General features: G+C 41.4%; 1 protein-coding gene across 1 annotated transcript in view; it reads right to left on the bottom strand.

The window, feature by feature from the left end:
• The window catches only part of glra4a (glycine receptor, alpha 4a), a 41,561-nt gene extending 21,237 nt beyond the window's left edge, over nucleotides 1-20,324 (bottom strand). The window contains exon 1 of the mRNA XM_034542989.1: nucleotides 20,257-20,324. Within this exon, the coding sequence (XP_034398880.1) occupies nucleotides 20,257-20,324 (68 nt within the window). The remainder of the gene's footprint in view (nucleotides 1-20,256) is intronic.
• Between the last annotated feature and the right edge of the window lie 475 nt (nucleotides 20,325-20,799).

The raw sequence follows: 20,799 nt of genomic DNA, 5'->3' as shown, positions 1-20,799 counted from the left end.
AATTCAGTGACCAGGCAGCTCAGGGAAGAAATGAGAGGCAGCATAACTGGTACCCGTTTCCAGTGTACTGCATCATTTAGTTACAAGGAACATATAACCACACACGGCAAAAGAAAAGAAGCGGGAGCTGTCATTCTTTGTTCAGTACATAAGGCTCAAATGTATGAGGACACAAATGGACTGGGGTGAGAGGGTTGGGAGGCGAGGTCAGCAAGAGACCAACCATTTCTTTACATCTGCAAAAATCCCTGCCTCCTCTTTTTATTTTCTTACAACATAAAGCCTACGTGTATAAATATGGACAGACATGAATGCTAAATGAATGCTTGCCTCTTTAGATGTAGGTTAGTATCCACAAGACTGGTTGATTGGTTTTCACTTAAACAACAAGAAGTATTTTGGTCTGTATTGTAGTGTCACAGGCTGTCGCTAGGACAGGCTAGCCTGGGGCGGTGCAAAGAGAAAGATGAACACAGGCATGTCCGAGGGTATTTAACAAAAAGTCCAGGTTTATTTCCCATCCCACCAGCAAGGTAACATCCAAAAACAACAAAGTATCAAAAAAAGGTCCAGTTAGATAACACAAAACATCCCGGAGGAGAAAGTGGTTAATTAACCAAACAAAAACTCAGTCCTGGTGAATCCAGGCTACGAGGTCCTCTCCCTTGTTGTCCTCTTCCAGGTGCTCGTGGGTTCACCTTCCGCTCTTCTTTCTCCTTCCCAGGTGCTCTCCCTTAAGTCTCCCAGCCCTGCCTCAATCAGGTGCCTTAAGCAGCTGCAGCTGGGTGAGCGGTGAGGCAGGCTGGGAGATGTAGTTTTTGCACTGGTGGCCACTCTGTAGCGCCCCTCCACTACCTGTCCCCTTGTGATGCCACAGTATGTTATCGTTTTACCTCATAGAGCCTCAGATTCGGAAGTAACCAATGAAAATTATCTTTAATTAGACGGGATGGGATTCTGCCCACGGAGTGCAAATATATTCGTTTAATTGCTTTTTCATTAAGAAGCTGGTGATCAGAAAAGCACATCATATCACAGTGTGGATGTTCCCCAGATTCCTACAAGGAAGCACCGAGGGATATCGGGCCCATTAGATATCCATGCATGAACATACTAACTTTTTAGAACCAAACTGCTCTCGCCGCCTGTTGAAACACATTGCTCTAATTTCCCACTTGTCCAATTGCCCTTGACATTCACTTGAGCCTAACATATTGCCCTCATAGACGTGCTCTCACTTTGAGGTTAAATGCAGGACTTTTGGACAATCAACACCACTTTCAATCATACGGATTGAGTCGTGCCGTTGACGGGGCTTTTATTAAAGTACATTCAACCACAGAATGCTTCCCGGTGATACATTGACATGTCATTTTTTCTCTTTAATGACCTGCGAAGCCATAGTCTTCACAATCCTGTATGTGATGGCCGATGGTTACTACTGTCCCCTTTTTGATCAATAGGCTCATCGGAGAAAGGGATTTGGAACACACTGCAATTAAACCTCGCACATTTATCTTCAATGACATGATGACTGCCAGTCCTGCACAGTGACACCCCTCGGTGTGGAAACATAGATGCAGACAGAGCGTCCGACAGTAGAAACCTTTTACTGAACCTGGTTAACGTCAACAAGTAAACCACATGGTGGAGACATGGATCACACCTTGAGACCTCAGGATGGAAGACATCATTAAACAACCCAAAAAAGATGCAGTCAGAATGTTAATGTTAATGTTAATACACTTGCTGTGTGTCGAGTTTAGTAGTGCCAAGATGAAATGATGTGCACATTAAGTATTCAGTACAGGGGTCACCTTTGCAAGGCAGATTACTGGGAAATTGTTCCATGGTTTTACGATGTCATGGGAGAAGCCCACAGGGCATACATGCATATTCAATCATAACTAAATAAAATAGATGAAATATAAGATGGTGGATTTGAAATTACTCCTGAATTTTTTAAGACAGTTCATTTTTAAATATGACCCCCCTCCGAAGAGTAACATCTGTCATTATGAAGGAGGACGTTGACGAGTAAAAAAACCCACTACTGATTGCACTTAAATGACAATGAACTTCGTTTTGTTTTGCTGTTCTTGTTAAAGGATGAGGCTGCAGCCGTTCTATATTTTTTGTTTTTGTCAATAATTCTGTCTCTTAATACTTTCTGACTTAAGTAATTGTTAAAAAATATATAATCCATTTATATGTACACATATATATGTACATATATATATATATATATGTACATATATATACATACTTAGATATATATACGTATATATGTAAAATAGGCGAAATAAAATATAAATGATCGAAATAAACAGCTTGCTGCTATTTATTTTTTTTACCTTGCATGACAGCTGGATTCTTGCAGATTTACGTGAGGATCACATATCACACACAAAAATCCATCTTGTCAGGCTTCAAGTAATGCGTATGTGTCCGGTGAGCCAGAGCTCGGACTAATTAGCTTCCTGCGAGGAGCTACTGGCAGCTACAGGCGCGGCTTAGGCGTGTGTGACGATACAGAGAGGCAACTGAAGAGGTTCCCACATAGAAGCTGCAATATCATCATTCATATCAGAACTGGAGAGTATTTACTCACTGAAACAAAAGCAAAGAACAACACTGAAGGCTTTTCTCCATGGAAAATATAGTTTCTCCCCAGTGGCTTTTCCAGCAGTTTGATTGACAGTTGGTTTATCCAATCTCACCTGCCACGTGTTATTTATTGGCCTTTTCAAAACAGTTTCCAATGACGGTTTCTCTGATGGTTCTGTGTACCAAACCATCTGGTGGGTCATGTTAGCAGTTTTTAAGCCAATGTTACTCGTTAATGAATAAATAATGAGAGGACAATTTCCAGCTGCAGGTTCAGTGTGCTTGCAAGTATTTATGGGAACCAGTGCGGTCTGTGTGTGAAATCGATTCAAAACAGCACCCATTACAGCACCCATGTTCATAATAATGAGGGAAGATGTCAACCAGAGCAACGGTGTGGCTCATTAATGTGGTTGTAATAGTTTGTGGACAACAATAGAGGTCTATGACACATCAGTTTATGTGTGGATCAAAAGGTTAGACAGCTGTCAGGAACAAAGGAACAAAGCGGAATAATGATACTTTAGATAGTGGCAGAAGACTCACATTACCATTAGATATTGTGGTTTGCTTTTAATACCACCCCCATCTTTGAACAATTTCTATTCTCCTCTGTGTTATCTTTGATCTTTTGTTTTGGAGCAAAGCCTAATTAGTTCAACCATGAGCCAATGCTAATGGTAGAATCTCCTTTGTGTTAAGGTATATTTAGCTTTCTCAATGCCAACCCCAGGGTTTAATGATTCAGATTAATCCATGCTAACGCTGACTAAATCGCAACTATGTTCCATTACTCGTGCATTTTAATTTGTAATCTTGTGGGGAGTGAAGCTTGACGACAGATTTATGCTCATGAAGGCCTGTTTCTACTACACCGAGCTACCACCCTGGGTTTTACCCATGCCACCTTAAATAATCTCCTGCACTGTTTAAACAGTCCAGTCTTGTTGTAAAGTATAATATATTTCTCATTTAGTTTTTCTATCTGCTGGGTTTTTGAACACAGTGTGATTTAAACTGAAGAAAAGGATACAAAAAAAGTTTCCCCAACACCTAATTGCTTTCAAAATGTCAACACAATTAATTGTTATATAATTTGTTCTGCTCATCTAATAAATTTGGAAATATGAGGAACTGAGCTGAACAGACGCGTGCAGAAATATCAGATCCACGAGAGCTCACTGTATGCTATATGCTTACTTTAGATACTAAGATTGAAGTAGTGTAATGATAGCCTTTAGCTGGGTGGTTATGTGCTTTGGGGCCTTTTTAGTTTCATTGCACCTCAATCCTTGGAAGCCATGTAAATGGAGCCCTGAGTGGTTGTTCCTCACTGCTCCTCTTTAGGCCCCATAAGCCACATGCCATTCATTGTGGTATTTAACTCAAACACTTAAAAACCAAGCAATTAGTGCACCCGTGCAAGCCCCTGTGGTGTTCAGGCAACACAACTACTTGGTTAGGTTGAAGAACAGAACGATGTTTGAGTTAAAACAACCACGGTGCCTAGGTAAGTTCAGTTAAAAGATAGGGTTTTATACAGGTTATTGTACACAGTCTGCTTGGTTGGCTACATACTAGCGTTGTGCAGAACCCCTTTTCGTAAGTCCTGTCAAATGCATATATTCTTATCTTAAACCTACAATCATCAGTGACATTTGAATCAATGGGGACGAAGCCCCCTTTCCAACTGGACATTCGCATTAATCTTTGAGGGAGAAATATGTATTTAACTGCATATGAAGTGTTCAGCATTTACCTCCTGTTAGCTCCCCCCAACGCTAAATCAAAGAAACAAATGGTTTCCAACCGTCGCAGTTTAAATGGCAATCTCTGTGATAAACCCAAGGAACTGACCTTTCCCCTTAAGGGAGATGAATCTAACATAGAGCGTCGTCAGACCCACCCATCTTCCCAATGTCTCTATAAGCCTCTCTGTATGCAAGCCACCTTTTCCACGTCAAAGATCTGATATCAGCATGAATTGCCTCCTGTCACTCTCTGTGAAACACAGCTAGCAGGATTTCTGATGGAGAGAAGAGACTATAGTGGCTGCAAAAGATTGCTTTGATGTGTCCGCTTAGGGGCTTGAGATGGACCGCGGCTTTATCCTCATACAGTTGTCAGCTTCTCACCATATACGCTTTAGGGTTGTTTTGTCATGTTGCCTGGCACTATAAAACACTACAATAACCGTCCATGTTGATCTCTTGGATCAAACACAAAACATAGAACATCTGGATTCATGCAAATAGAACCAAGCTCATGAATATATATTTTCATCATCTGCACGGTCAACACTTCTGCCTGTTCTTGGGCTATCATATCTGATGCATGCCCATTGATGCTGCCGTTATGAATCAAGTAGAACGGTTGTGTTCACGTGCAGGAGGTATAAACACTATGATCAAAGCAGGATGTTTGTCTCTCTCATCTTCTTCCCGTACTGGAGACAACGTAATGAAATGCAAGGAATTGAGAAGTAAGATTGGATCTTTTGATGCAACCAAACTGGGATGGTAATTGCAGATTGAGATAATGAAGCACTGGGCTTCATTATCTACTAGTGGATAAAAAGAGGGTACGTGCAACTCCACATGTTAGAGATCTGAGTCCCCCCCACCTGTCTGTCACTGGCCACTGGGAAATCTCTCAAGCTCGATTCTTACAGAACATGTCAGTCAACAATATGTGTACAGTGAACATGTAATTAAGCCGTATAGACTGATGTGATGATTAATGTCTTCCTTTAACTAAATGCACCTCTATGAATATAAATAGAGGTCTCAGCTCCCATCAGTCTCGGTATAAATCACATCCTTTGATAGCATATGTTATTTCACCTGTTACCCGCAAGTAATTTCCAGCTGCCGTAATCTTTTTCTTCAATTAACCATTTTCTAACTGCTTTGAGTGGCATATGCAACCGTGTTATCCCTTTTTTATATATGGTAGTGGCCCTTGGTTAGTCTTCCAGAGTTATGACTTTCCTCTGGCTACTCCATTACAGTAATTCACTCCTAACGGTGGCTGCTTTTTGAGGAAATAGGGTTTGGTGGCTTTCTCATTTTGCCCAAAGGAACCATGGTACTATAGCAGTAAAAGAGATCAATGAGAACGCCACGGGCCAGTGGGTGAGTCGGCGTGAGCTTGGCCCCCGTTATGGTCCACTTGGGCCTTAAACCACAGTATAAAAGCTACTGTGGTTTTGCTATCAATCTTTATAGGGAAGCGATGTTTCCGCTCAGAAGACGGACAGCAAATTGTCATACAGAGAATGGTTTGCACTAAAACACACATTACACACACACACACAGCAAGACAGCCACTGCACTCTACATGACCCATATTTTTGGACATGACAGCAAGGAAGAAGGAAGTCGCAGGTATTGCCGCTGGCCTGTTTCGCTTGATCAAGCTGCTGGCTGGAACAAACAGCCTCATGACAAAGCCACCATGGAGCTGGGTCTACCAGGGATTTTCTGAATCATACCCATAGGGGAGACAGACTAAAACAGACTGTCAAATGCTCGCTTCTCATTGTATGCTGTTAACGTAGAACATCATCATGTCTAAAGGTCGAAGTTGTTTTGTACCCTTTGATGAGAACTTTGACTTCACATTTTGGGTTTTGTGTAATTATGTTGGTACATTTATGGCTCCAAACAGATGTGTAATGAGATATTCAGTAAAGATGGTCTGTGATGTTGCAGGTTCTAAGGCAAATGTCAGGTTAGCATATCCCATATGTATATCACGTTATCTTTATTAAAGATGATTGTTATTGCAACTGAGCATAACCCCATATCCCAAAATGAAGTCTATTGTACTTCCTAAAATAACAAAAGCGGCAGGATAAAACAATTTACTCATTCTTGCTGAGCAGAAGATACATTAATTTACTCCCTTTATGTCATGTCATTATTGAGGAAGAAAAGAGTCATTAACAAGGATGTATTTATTATCCACTGATTTCCATTTCCTACTGTGAGAACGTCACACTGTTTTTTGTAATTATTGGTTCAGCTCTATTAAAAATAATAACAAATACCTTTTGGGTAAATCATCAAAAGTTCTATGAAGCGCAATCTGTTAACCTCAAAGTAGCTCCCTAGCACTTAAATATTTAAGTAAAACGGAAGTTATTTGCAATCAGAATAACAATACGTGGAAAATAAGCGTTTCCTGACATTTTGAACTGAATTGATTGTGTAATGTTGACCCACAATGTGTTAAAAGGTGATATTGACCGTGGAAAACTAGTCTCATCTCAAGGTCCACAAAGTCGCTATTTTAAGATTATTTTACATATATGTACAAATTTGAACACACTTGCAGTCATATACACGTTTACAAATCTGAGCGTGCACTCAGAGATTCACAAATCTTACGCACATAGGGATTGAGATCCACTTTCACATCTCTCCACACACATTTGCAAATAATATTGCTCCAATAATAACCCCATACTTCATTGTACAAGAGAGAAGAAAATTCTCCCAGTTTTTGTGTAATTTTCCCTATACACTGCAGACACATATTACAAATATTAAAAAAAGAAATCTAAATTGTCTCAGGAATTACTGGTGGAATTAATAACAACAGCATAAAGCGGTGTCATTATCAGATTTATCGAGCGTACCACCCATTTATTGAAAAACAAACATCCCTCATCTCAAGAGAACCAGCGGATTCGACACTCTTTCAGGAAACAATGTGGGCGTCTTGTGGTAACGCAGACAAATGGAGAGAGTCTCAGTGGTCAAGAGAAGAAACGGTGAGACAAAGAATACATTCAGGTCTCGCACGGCGTCTGTTCAACATGATAAAAAGATGCGTCTCCAGCCCTGTTATGGATGGCTAGGAAGCTCTGTGTCCAGTGTTGCCTGAGATAACATGGAAACAAAGTACGCATGACAAATAGTGTGTGCGTCACCAGCCCAAAAAAAACACGATAAAATCACGTCTTTTGAACATCAAGGCAGCCATCCAAGTTGTGTCCTCCAAAGAGCCTAATAAAATGTCTGAGCATATTCTCCTTGACTGTGATGTCTACCATTTTTACCCAATGTCATTGTGGCTTCAAAAAACGTCATTAAAGGCAACGCATCATGCTCATTCACACGTTCATACTTGTATTTTTGGTTTCTGTTAGACTGTTTATATGCTTTTAATACCTTTTAAATTAATATATAGCACTTGGACCTGCTTTATAATAAAAAGGATATGAAAACCTCACTATTTACAATTTAGGACAATTAAGACTAGGGCATTGAACTATTAGGATTACCTTGAAATTATCATTTCAGCAGTTTGATCAAACAAGGGCACTATTTGTATTGTTCTGCCAACTTAACACATGAGTTGGCTTTTTTGTTGTGTCAATTATGTTCCGTTATTTTGATATTTCTTGGTGAAGTTTGACTGATTTTGTACATATTATTATTGCCTCATCCAACTACTTTGGAGTTGCTTATCAAATACAGTCAAGTGAAAAACTTCAAAAGTTCATTGGTGAAGACTTTTTTTATGGAAGGTGTAATAGTTAGAGCAAGCAGAGCAGCTGCGACCCTACGAGTAGTCACAGGGGAGAGCAAACGTCTGTTTTTGCATCCTCACTTCTTGATCATACAACTTTGCAATTTTAGTTTTTCGCTATAGTTTGGAAACAGTTTAATGAATTTAGATGAAAAATAGTTATATCTGGCCATTTCCCAGATAGTTTATGAATTCATTACATTTCCTGTCCTTCCCAAAGTCATTTTGTCCTTTGACGAGGACAATCTCTCGGCGTATGAGTGGAAATACTGAAAATTGTAATTCTGCGTTTTTAAGCTTTTTGCAAAAGATTATTGGCTTCTATTTTACAAGAAATCACAAAAGGTCCTCTATTCCGTGGGAGTGTCGGGCAAGAAAACAAAAACGTCTCTTACAAAAGGAGAACACTAATATTTCTAATATATAGTGCAACACAAACAGAGCTTTACTGTGACAAAGCAGTTTTATTGTTCATGAGTAAAGGCTTATTGCAGAAAATTGTACTTTTAGGTTTTAATTAAATGAAAATCTTTTCCTGGAAACCCCCCCACCCCACCCCTTTCCCTACACTAATATTGCACCCATTACTTTTAATTATAAAAAGGCAACCATGGTGAACATGTTCATGTTAAAACATTGTACTGTAATATTTTAATATTAAACAGTAAAAAATAAACTATGAATAGTCTAGATTGACACATGAACACAATGTAACATGCAGCATTAATAATTAATCATATACGCCTTTACTATTACTCAGAGTTGTTAAACATTAAACATTACTGTTAATTAATATAATGAGTGAATTTGATGAATATTAAATTCTGGCCCCACTAACATTATCTTAACAACTAACATAAATCTGTCCTTTCAGGGGAAGACAAAATGCCTAGCAGGCCATTGATTGAATCAAGGAAAAGGGGGAAGAGTTAATTAAATGCTCAAGATCGGATCTATTAGAGATGAATATGGCTCAGACTGCTTTCAGAGTCTGAAACATGTTGTGCAAAACCTGCGATACTACCGTAATATGTTTAGTATCCCATTTCCATCCACTAAATTAAGTGAGGTAAAAAACAAGGGCTGTATGCTTCCGCCACAGACATTTGCTCGCGTGTTGAACCGCGTTCATAACTGGCTACTAAATTAAATACTCAGTACAAAAGAATAGCACAGCATAGCCGCAAGAACTCCATTTTTTTTAATAGAGACATACTATTGCTTGTCTCAAATAGCTCTCAAACTTCCTGTAAGCAATCAGTGTATCAATGAATACGCTAACTAGGTTGACAACGTTGATTTAGCTGCACTAAAGAGAGAGATTAAATGCTCTCTGTCCACAACGAGGCTTACTTATCTCTTTCTCAGTTCCAGGAATCAACAAAGACAGTAAATAATGAGACTTAATAATCTTTTAGACCTGAGGGTTTATTCAACAGCAATGTAATGACTATAAACATCCTTGTTAGAGTTAAAGTTAAAGCTGCATCCTTTAAAAACTATTTTCTCAATGAGTGTACCACTACAACCCACATTGTCTTGGGCTTTGTAACAACAACTTTCAAAACTCAAAACGGTTGTGTTCTCCTCTTCAGAAAGACTTGGTTGGGCTTCTGTCAGTTTTTTTTGTAATCTTTTTTTTTTTTAAACTTGAGCACACTATGATATCATCAATACAGGCCTTCACCTGTCAAGGACATCTAGTCATCTCACTAATGTGGGAGATAAAAGTCTGCCAGTGATCCAGAGGTCAGAGCACAAGGGATTTGTGGAAGTACATGATCTGTGTTACCCTTGAAGCAGCTTTGCACATTGTATACAACACAAAACAGCAACCTGCAGAAAAACAGCCCACTTATAACACAACGTGTCAGATAATGGACAGCAACCATCAATACAGAGCTATTTCTCTAGAAACCGATTATTGGAGAACCAATTTGATATCTTGTTGTTACAGCAGAAATAGCTGAATGTCAATAAGGTAAACATTCAATAATATACACAAAGCAAACCATTAACATCTTGTTCCTCACTGACGTTGAAACTGTGGGACTTGGGCATGTGATTAGCTTCTTCCTGTACGAGTGCCCTAACATCAGAAACTAATTAATTCAGTGTGAAGATCATTACGCAGACTCCTGCCTTGTATCCCAACATGGACCACTCTCATTTCATGCTTCTGGAGAGGAGAGACCCCCTACTGCCATTGTGTTATCTTTCGAACACAGCTGTAATCCCCCTCAACAACCCTCTCAACCCCCTTTACCGCCCACGCATTCTGCTTCAGTGTGACATCGGCTGGAGTGAAATGGAGGAAGAAGACGATTTGTTTGTTGTTTGGGCTTTTATTTTCACTACAGCTCGGCCTGTTTCCTTATATGAGTGACCTGGGTGTTCCTGTGTGCCCTCTCAAAAGGGATCACAGTATGTGGAGGCTTTCTTAATTGGTGAGATGTTAGAGTACAGTCATACAGTCGTACAGCTCTTCGGTGACTATAGAAAGTGCATTGTTGCAAAGAACGTCAATTGAATGAGCAAACATTTTCCAATCGGATGGAGGCCCAAGGTTCTGTAAGGAAACCTGAAAACAAATCTAAAAAAACTATTATAAACTAGAGGGTGGAGATTTGTTTCTGATGTGTTGTGATGGACGACATCTGTATAATCTATTATTGTCAATATCAGCTGTAAAATAATAATTCTCCTGACCTGTAGGGGGAAACATAATAATATTCTCAGACTGCGATTTATTTTAAGAGTTTGAGATTCTAGCCAGAGACCCAAATAGAGCCAGAGACCTTTTCCATCTCAGAACTGAATCAACCAAGTATTGGTTGAAATGGAAAAATGTGATTCGGGTCAATTTTGAAGGAATTTAGATTTCTTACAAATCACTTGTCGAAATTAAAGCCAATGGGTTTGGTTGAAGTGTACATTTTACTTTGAGGTCATGATTAGTAAGCTCTATTCCTGTTAGCTTTAGCATGCAGTATTTGATTGATAAATTACAGGCCTCTGTAATTATTGATGTGATGCAGCATGGCCATTCTTAATGGTTCATATAATGGTTCTGTTGTGATCCAATTACAAAGCAAAGCTTCAGTTTGACTCCACTGCCCACTGTTTCTTTTTGTCCAACCATATAATAAGGTTGGATAAAAAGTCAAGTTTAATCAGCATTGATTGTATGGTCCAATATTATGACATGATGGAGGGTTTCATAATGGCTCCCCACTTCCTGTTTCTAATTGCAGAGAACACAATGACCTGCTGCAGTGAACCTCAGAGCCAAAGTGCTGCTCTATTCAAGTAGCCATTTTAATCTGAAGAAGAGTGGAAATGTCCACTTAATTGCATTAACCTTACCACTGTGTCACATATTTTGTGACCTAGATACATTGACTCACACACCAGCGTGGTTTGATCTGTGCACAGAGTGAATGACTTTTTAAAGTGCTCCCTCATCAGCTATCTGCCTGGTATTCCACGTCATTGTCCATTGTCAGTAGTGATAACAGTGCTAATATAAAAGCTGTAGTATGGGACACAAATATATATCTGTCCATGTCCATTCAGCTAAAAGCTTGTCAAATCCAAAGCCTATGCACACAACATGATTTGTTGTGTTTGAAGTTGTTTAACAAACCCATGTGACAAGCAGCAATTGAAACTGACATGTTTGAATGTTTAAAGTAATAGCTTTGTTCTGATCACCACTGCCTTCTGAGGGAAACATCTGGCTCTTTAGCTGCTACATGCTCCACTTTGGTCACCAGCTAGTCACCGTTTAGCTGTTTAATGCAGGGGAAGTGGTATGTAGTGGCTTGATAAGAGCTATTTCCCTGGAAACAGATGCCTCTGGCTGAAAACTATGCTGGTTGAAGTGAACAGTAAAGTTACGGGTTATATAACCATAGCAATGAGCTGAAAGAAGCTAAAAGGTTCCAAAGAGCTTTGGGGAGCTGCAGAGTCGGAGATATTTCTCTGTGATTTGTCTCTTTGAGTAGCCCCTTTCGCATTATACATATAGTCAATCAATCTATTGTTAATGAACACAAGTATAAGTATCTTTGATTTTTGACATACATATGAAATGTCTCATTCCTTGTGCACATTCTTCAGTTTGTCTTGGATTAAATCTATTTGCAGTTTGAAGACTATAACATTTTTTGGCCATGAGGTGCAAATGAAACTCGTTGTTTTTTTTCACCTCCTGCATGTGTGTGAGGGAGTAATAGTGAACTGCCGAAAGGGAATTTGTTTTTGTGGTTCCCTGCATGACCAGTGGAGAATGTTGCACTTTAATGCTCTTGCAGCTCAGCATTAGCTATTAGCTGGGTACATATCTGTGGGGATCAAAAGTTTACCCTGACCTGATGCCCACCAGCTACACTTCATGGCGCATTTATTATTCAGTGGCTTGTGGTATTGATTTCGGCTGGCAGCTGAGCCATAACACAAAGACCTTGGTTTAGTGGAGGTAAGGAATAGACTTGGATGGACACCAATTTCTCATCCATGATGAAAAATAAGAATGTTGTAAGATGTATATAACTATGGCTTTTAAACTCATGGCGTGATGATCGGCATATATCAGGGGATATTCACCCTAAAACAACCAATACTCCAGCATCCGTATTGCATGTTTTAAGATGCATAAAGTTGTTATGCACATTTTATACAACAAAAAGAGGGAAAGGTAATAGGCGGTTTGGTTGAAATGGTCAGCAAACCATCATTCACATCCCTCAACCCAAGGTGTCAGCCTAACACTGAAGGGACTGCTGAGACCATCAGGAGGCTGTCACCGCCACCGATGTATCCAAACACAAATCTAACTGAAGAGCACATCTGTGTCAGACATTGCTTTCTCATCAGGGATTTAAGATCTGGCTGTGTGTTTTTTTTAAAGAAAAAGTTGCTGATAAAAAGTAGGGAGGTTAGTTAATTTTGCTTAAAGCGAGTGTTTCAGTGACTTTTACTGGTGAAAAATAAACCTGTTGTAGAATAAAAAAATCCAAATAGTCTTCTGAGAACAGGTATAATAAATAATGACTTGTTTGAAGTCTTCTTTTTGACACACTAAAGTTACGTTTCCGACATATCGTCAATGTGATTTAAAGCTTACCAGCACAATAATACAAACTCTTTGATTATCTTTTAAAGAATCTACTTTGCATCCTTAGTCTTCATATTTCAATACTAAGTACACCACGACTGTTCATGGTGTCGCTGGAAGTAGAGCGCAAACCGTCTGTTCGACTCTTGTCTCCAGCTTGGCTCTCATTTTTTAGTCATTAACTCACGTAAACATCCCATCTGTCCTCCTTTCACGCTTCCTTTTCATCAGCTCCTTGGTTCTCTACTCTGTGTCCAAGCCAAGTACGCAGGGATTTGTTTTTGGGGAAAGATAAGAGCGCCCCAATCAAGGTGACATCCCCAGTAACATTCAGTTGATACTTTATTAAAAATAAGATTAGTCCCTGCATGTGATGTCAAGCATGTCTGCTTTGTTGGCACTTTTTTATTTTTTCAAGGACTGTCCTTGAACAAAGAAATTCTTAGTCGACCAACACTCAGTTTCTCCAAAAAGAATCGCACAAAGGCATCGTTTTAAATCTTTTACTAACCAGAGGTTTTCAGAGGTTTTGTGGAAATAAGTCATTCAGCAGGAAAAAAGCAAAAAGAACCTGACTCGTTGACGAAGACCAAAATGACGGACCGCATATCAAATTAACTGGTGGAAATTGAGTTTTTTCACCCGCATTTTCATATGCAAATATTTATTGTCAGGGACAAGCCACATTTTCAACTCCTTGTTGGTTGTGAAACATGTGAATTGAAGTCACACAATCATTTATTTCCTCTTCCCTCTACTGTTTACTAGCCTGCAGATATTACTTTGCTTTTGCAGATTCTTCCATACCAGCTGGGACTACCATCCGAATTTAATTAAAAGCTATCACAGAAAGATGGTGTTCTCGTCCAAACACTGAGCGTTTGAAGTTTTGGAGAGAAGCACACAATTTAGCCAGGCCAGACAGTTTTTCCTGTGAGGATTATTTTTCTCTCAAATGACAACACAAGTAATTTGAATGTGAGGTTTTAAAGCGCATCCAAATGTCCGTTTCCAGAAATCCTGACCATGGGCCGTGTTCCACGAAGCAGGATTCGGGGTTAGCGAGGTACCTTCAGCGTTTTCAGTTCCACAGAGGAGGCTCACTTCTTACCGAGATAGATGGCCATTGTTACTTATGCTGAACACCTGACCTGCTCCGTGTAGCAGGTAATGTTCGAGATATGAGATCAACTCGTATAAAAGCACCGCCTACTGACCAGTAAAAGATGGGTACGTGGATCGTAAATTAATATTACACAATTGCTAAGAAGTTAAAGTCATAATCCAGACTAAAAGTAACATATGCAAAAAAAGACTGCTGGCAATGAATCGTTGACTGCGTAAATTAACAGATTTATATTTCCCCATAGATATGACTATAATGACATGTGTGCATTCTGTTAAATTAATGTGTTACAGATCTATTCCTATGCCGCGTGTGACAATATTTTAGCCTTATTTCCCGCTGCATCCCGGAAGTGTGAAAATGATATATATATATATATATATATATATATATATATATATATATATATATATATATGTGTGTGTGTGTGTATATATATATATATATTCTCTCATCATATATTCGCTTCCGTGTGTCAGCTTCTGGAGTCGCATGTCGCAGGGCGACATGTCGGAGTTGTGTCTTACATTCCCAGACTTTGCTCCGGTTACTTTAAAGTACAATGTTTCACATCACTGGGGTTGCAGCTGAATACATCTAAGCAACGCATTAACTTGCCGGAATACACACATGCAATTAAAAGTCAGTTTACAGTACACTTTGAAGATTTGAAACTGAAAATAATGAGCTCTCCTTGCTGTGCCATTGATGCAAACTGGAGAGTCTAGAAGGATTTGCTCTTTGATTCTGAAATTTGACATTTAAAGATGATGGTTTAGCTGAACATTTTTCAGTTATTAAACAAAAGCACAGAAAAGAATCCACATTATTTAAAACCAAATACGAGAAACAATAAACTTAATCAAAGCATTTTGTACTCCTGTTAGTCATGTAATTTGTTTATTTAGATAATTATGCTACTGACCCACTTCCTGAGGATGTGACGGCTGTAAGTAGAGCCATTATCTACTTGAATTAATTTGTTAGAGTTAAGAGGAAAACACAGTGGGCCTCAACCCCAAGTCTGACTCATGACCTCTCACAGAACAGCAGGGATCCTCCATGCGATTCTCTGCCCTTCACTTCAATGCAATTCATTTCACTTCACTCACAGTTTGCCAACGAACAAACACAAATCAGGTGGTGTTGATCCATTTTCACAATTCATGTGTCCGCTGCTGTGATCGTGACATACTGGTGAAGTCGGCATGTGTGATCATTTTGATAAACCAAAGCCTCTCGTTGTGTCGTTCTTAGGGGCAGCAGTGTGTAGAAACAAAATAAAACTCGCACAAATCTAAACTGCTGTTAAAGACCCCGCTGTGAACAAATGCAAGTAGCATGACTTACTGCTTGTTAATGACCCTCCACACCAGATGGAGGAGGTTGCAAATCAGAGTTAACGATACAGTACAACGAATGTCTTTATGGTGCCCAATTGTGCATTAACTGGTGCAGTGCTTCGCATTGTAAAGATCGGGTACTGGTGCTGGGCTACACACTGTAAAGGTCCTGTACTGGTGCTGGGCTACGCAATGGAAAGGTCCTGTACTGGTGCTGGGCTACACACTGTAAAGGTCCTGTACTGGTGCTGGGCTACACACTGTAAAGGTCCTGTACTGGTGCTGGGCTACGCACTGGAAAGGTCCTGTACTGGTGCTGGGCTACGCACTGGAAAGGTCCTGTACTGGTGCTGGGCTACACACTGTAAAGGTCATGTACTGGTGCTGGGCTACGCACTGGAAAGGTCCTGTACTGGTGCTGGGCTACACACTGTAAAGGTCCTGTACTGGTGCTGGGCTACGCACTGGAAAGGTCCTGTACTGGTGCTGGGCTACACACTGTAAAGGTCCTGTACTGGTGCTGGGCTACGCACTGGAAAGGTCCTGTACTGGTGCTGGGCTACGCACTGTAAAGGTCCTGTACTGGTGCTGGGCTACACACTGTAAAGGTCCTGTACTGGTGCTGGGCTACACACTGTAAAGGTCATGTACTGGTGCTGGGCTACGCACTGGAAAGGTCCTGTACTGGTGCTGGGCTACGCACTGTAAAGGTCAGGTACTGGTGCTGGGCTACGCACTGGAAAGGTCCTGTACTGGTGCTGGGCTACGCACTGGAAAGGTCCTGTACTGGTGCTGGGCTACACACTGTAAAGGTCATGTACTGGTGCTGGGCTACGCACTGGAAAGGTCCTGTACTGGTGCTGGGCTACACACTGTAAAGGTCCTGTACTGGTGCTGGGCTACACACTGTAAAGGTCCTGTACTGGTGCTGGGCTACGCACTGGAAAGGTCCTGTACTGGTGCTGGGCTACACACTGTAAAGGTCCTGTACTGGTGCTGGGCTACGCACTGGAAAGGTCCTGTACTGGTGCTGGGCTACGCACTGTAAAGGTCCTGTACTGGTGCTGGGCTACACACTGTAAAGGTCCTGTACTGGTGCTGGGCTACACACTGTAAAGGTCATGTACTGGTGCTGGGCTACGCACTGGAAAGGTCCTGTACTGGTGCTGGGCTACGCACTGTAAAGGTCAGGTACTGGTGCTGGGCTACACACTGTAAAGGTCCTGTACTGGTGCTGGGCTACACACTGTAAAGGTCCTGTACTGGTGCTGGGCTACGCACTGGAAAGGTCCGGTACTGGTGCTGGGCTACGCACTGCAAAGGTCCGGTACTGGTGCTGGGCTACACACTGGAAAGGTCCGGTACTGGTGCTGGGCTACACACTGGAAAGGTCCGGTACTGGTGCTGGGCTACGCACTGGAAAGGTCCGGTACTGGTGCTGGGCTACGCACTGCAAAGGTCCTGTACTGGTGCTGGGCTACACACTGGAAAGGTCCGGTACTGGTGCTGGGCTACGCACTGCAAAGGTCCGGTACTGGTGCTGGGCTATGCACTGTGAAGGTCCGGTGCGTTGGATCTCAGGGGATCTATTAGCAGAACAGGAATATGACATTTCTTACTATGTTTTGCTGAGTGTGTCATCACCTAAAACTAAGAATCAGTTTTTCGTTGGTAATGAACTCTTCATCTCTTTGTCATGTGGTACCTTAAGGCCACCGTAGTTATTCGACACGCTTGTGAAACAGCGGCAACGTGAGCGGCAGAATGCAAAAGCGAGATAATGACAGTCGCCGTCTGACTTCCGTTGCTCCAGGCAGTGTTATTGTTGTGGCCTCTGAGATAGGCGAATGTTGTTAGCAGAATTTTGCACTCTACAGTTCACATTACCGCAGTCAAGGAAAGGAAGGAGTGAGCGGAGAGGTGGTTGAAGCCTGCAACCACACAGCTAGATGGCAGAAAATCCTACACGCTGTCCCTTATTAAACAAAAAACTGCCATTGTACTGAGCAAAATCTGGCACTGAATCTTTCGTCAGATTTATTATCTTGTTTTGTTATTATTTGTATCATGTATTTTCCAATTTTTATATTAAAAATGGGTTTAAATAGGACAAAAAAGCCTTTCTCAGAGCCAATATCTTAGCTTGTCAGAGTAGAGAAGCGGGAGTGAGTGTCGCCACCATTATCATGTTGTTGCTCCCATGCTGCCCTGGAGTCTAATTTCACCAACAACTGTATGTCGAGTATTAAGGTATCAAAAAGTGAGTTATCAGATCAGCACTGATCCGATACCCAGCCCTAAACTAATTCATCCTGGGAAACAAAGAGGATTGCAATGTAAACCAATGAAACACACCAGAAACATGCAGCTCAGCATAACGAATGAAAATGTTACCAATCGGCAGCAACATTTCAAATAACTGCAAGCAGTAGTTACCAGGGGAAAAGTGAACACTAAAAGAGTCAATTGGTTTCGACAAACCTGTATATGCTCCCTGCAACAGTGAAGGCCAATGCAGCATATCACTTTGGCCGTAAAGCGACCACTTTGTCAATTTACAATTCTCTCTCTCTCTTTATTTGTGTAATATATGTGTCCCTTGAGAAGTCCCTTAACAAAACCCACATGCAACTAAACTGGAAGACAGTTTAGGTTCAGGAAACCATATTCTGGGTTTCCTTTTTAATCCAAGGTTCAAGACAAACGGAAACAATCTCTTTCTCTCTCACACACCCATAGAGCTCAAAAACCCTCAGCCACCACCCTCTCAGACTATGATATGAACTTTATTTACTACACCCTTCACCCCCGTTTCTCATTCTCAGTTTGTATAATCCAACTTGTTCACTATTGTCCATGACAATCATTTTTTCAAATCTCTTACTATGGTTCCTGTGTCTGACACCCACCGTCTCCCCCTCTCAACGCTCAATCTCATCTCCTCTTTCCTTGCGGAACAATTTCTCTCTCAATCTCCCGGCCTCGTCCTCCACTTTACTAATCTCAACGCAGCCTCCAGCTAAATGAATCAGCCTCTCAATTTCTTGTTCACATTTCTCTCCATCCCAGTTTGCACCATTCCCATTGCCACCCTCTATCTCCCCAGTCCACCACTCCACAGCTCCATCAGATTCAGCCTGTCTTTTACACCCTCCTCTTCCTCCTCTCCTCTCTCGTTCCCTCCCTACGTGGCGAGTAGACAAGCTAGTAGGAGAGCGTGTAATTTCTGAGAGGAGGTGCTGTCAGTTGACTGCTCTCCAGGCTAAGAGCTGCTCTCCTCGCCCCCGGGTTCACGGAGTAACGGCTCGGTTCCGCTCCAGGATTATGCAGATCTTAATTCCCTTTCGTTCCCACCTGAGGTTGGCAAGGCATGAAATAAGGAAAGTGTTCACCGCAAATAAAAGTTTTCGTCACCAAGAAGGATAGAGAGAGGGGGAGGAAGGATGGAGAGAAGGATGGGTGGATGGAATGAGGAAGCAAGAGAGAGGAGGACGCTTCGTTGCTGGTGGATGATATGAGGGAGGAGAGAGAGACCTGAAGTGTGTGTGTGTGTGTGTGTGTGCGTGTGTGTGCGTGTGTGTGCGTGTGTGTGTGTGTGTGTGTGCGTGTGTGTGTGCGTGTGTGTGTGTGTGTGTGTGTGTGTGTTATAAAAACATGAGAACAAAGAAGAGAAAGGGAGAGAGGGACGTGTTTTTGTTTTGTTTGTCCCCCGACACAATGAACACACACGGACCGGAGCTCGCCCCCCCCCCCCTTTTCTTCCATTAATGAAAAAGACTCCGCGATGCACGTGTGCCAAACACTTTTCTTGTTGTTGCTGAAAAAAATCGAGCCATGCACATTTTTTATTCGCATTGCACGTTTCGGGTTTCAATAGGCAGACAATGCATGTGATGTTTCCCACATGCTGTTGGACGTTATATGAATATGATATCATACACTGGAGTGTTCTCCCTCGAAAGCCACCAGTCAGTCCTGTGCCAGCGGGAATTCCACAGGTAGTTTGCGACCGGAACCTATTTTCTCTTCGCACTAAGACAACAATTGGTTTGATATCTGATGCCGTGATTTAATGATATGTGTTTGCATGTAGACTCAGTTCTACCTTTGCACGCACTGTAAGTTAAAAATGATGAAATGAGGCGATATTGTGACTTTTTCTTTTTTGAGATCCCAGTTTTCCCGACGCCTGAAATTCGCATCTCGCACATAGCCCACCGCTTTATAACAGGTGCTTTTTCATATTATATTACATGTCATTAAATGGCAGCGACACCTGACAAATGGATAGTTAGTTGAAGGGAGCTAAAAACTCGTTTCGTCTCGACAACAAAAAAACACAACAAAAAACGGGTAGGTCAATTATCTGGAGAGCTGCATACAAATCAAGTCAAAAGTCTCTAAAAATGACAGATGACGTGAACAGTAATATGCGTCGCCTCTGATGGTTGAAAAGTTGATGTCGAGCAGAAAATAAAACGGGAAAATAACTCATGAGAATAATAAATGTTAGTGCGCCTCACCTGATAAAGCCTCGTTGGAAAAAGCAGAAATACAAGACATACAGAATCCGAATGACCTGTGGGAGCATCCTCTGCTTTAAAGTCTCGCCTCAGTCCCGTTGAATAACTTGCAGGAAATTAATTTCGAAAATCATCAAATCCACTGAGCGGCTTGTGAGACTTGGCTGGAAGAGGAAGGCATCGTCTCTCTCTCTCTCTGTGTGATCCAATCAGCTTGTCTTTGGGGAAACTTCTCCCCCTCCCACCAAGTCCAGAGGGCTGCACACATCCACACAGCAGGCTCTCTGCTCCAGGCGGCTGGACAGCACCGGGTCAGTCAGTCCGTGTGTGGAAGGAGAGTGTCGGATTGCGTTGTCAGTGTGGCTTTTGTGACTGTGGTTTCGCCAGCTTGTTTTTTTTCTTTCCTCCTCGTTCTAAAAAAATTTAAAAAAAGAAGGAAAAAAAAGGGTGTGAAGATTTCAAGCAACGGTAGCTTTTGCTTTGACGGCTGCCTCGTGTGTAATTGAGCTTAATTGGCGGACGGAGTGATGGTTTTGATGATGA

The sequence above is a fragment of the Cyclopterus lumpus genome, chromosome 10 (assembly GCF_009769545.1).
Source record: "Cyclopterus lumpus isolate fCycLum1 chromosome 10, fCycLum1.pri, whole genome shotgun sequence".
Lineage (NCBI taxonomy): Eukaryota > Metazoa > Chordata > Actinopteri > Perciformes > Cyclopteridae > Cyclopterus > Cyclopterus lumpus.
The sequence above is the reverse complement of the archived record's forward strand: the minus strand, read 5'-3'. Positions and strand labels throughout refer to the sequence as shown.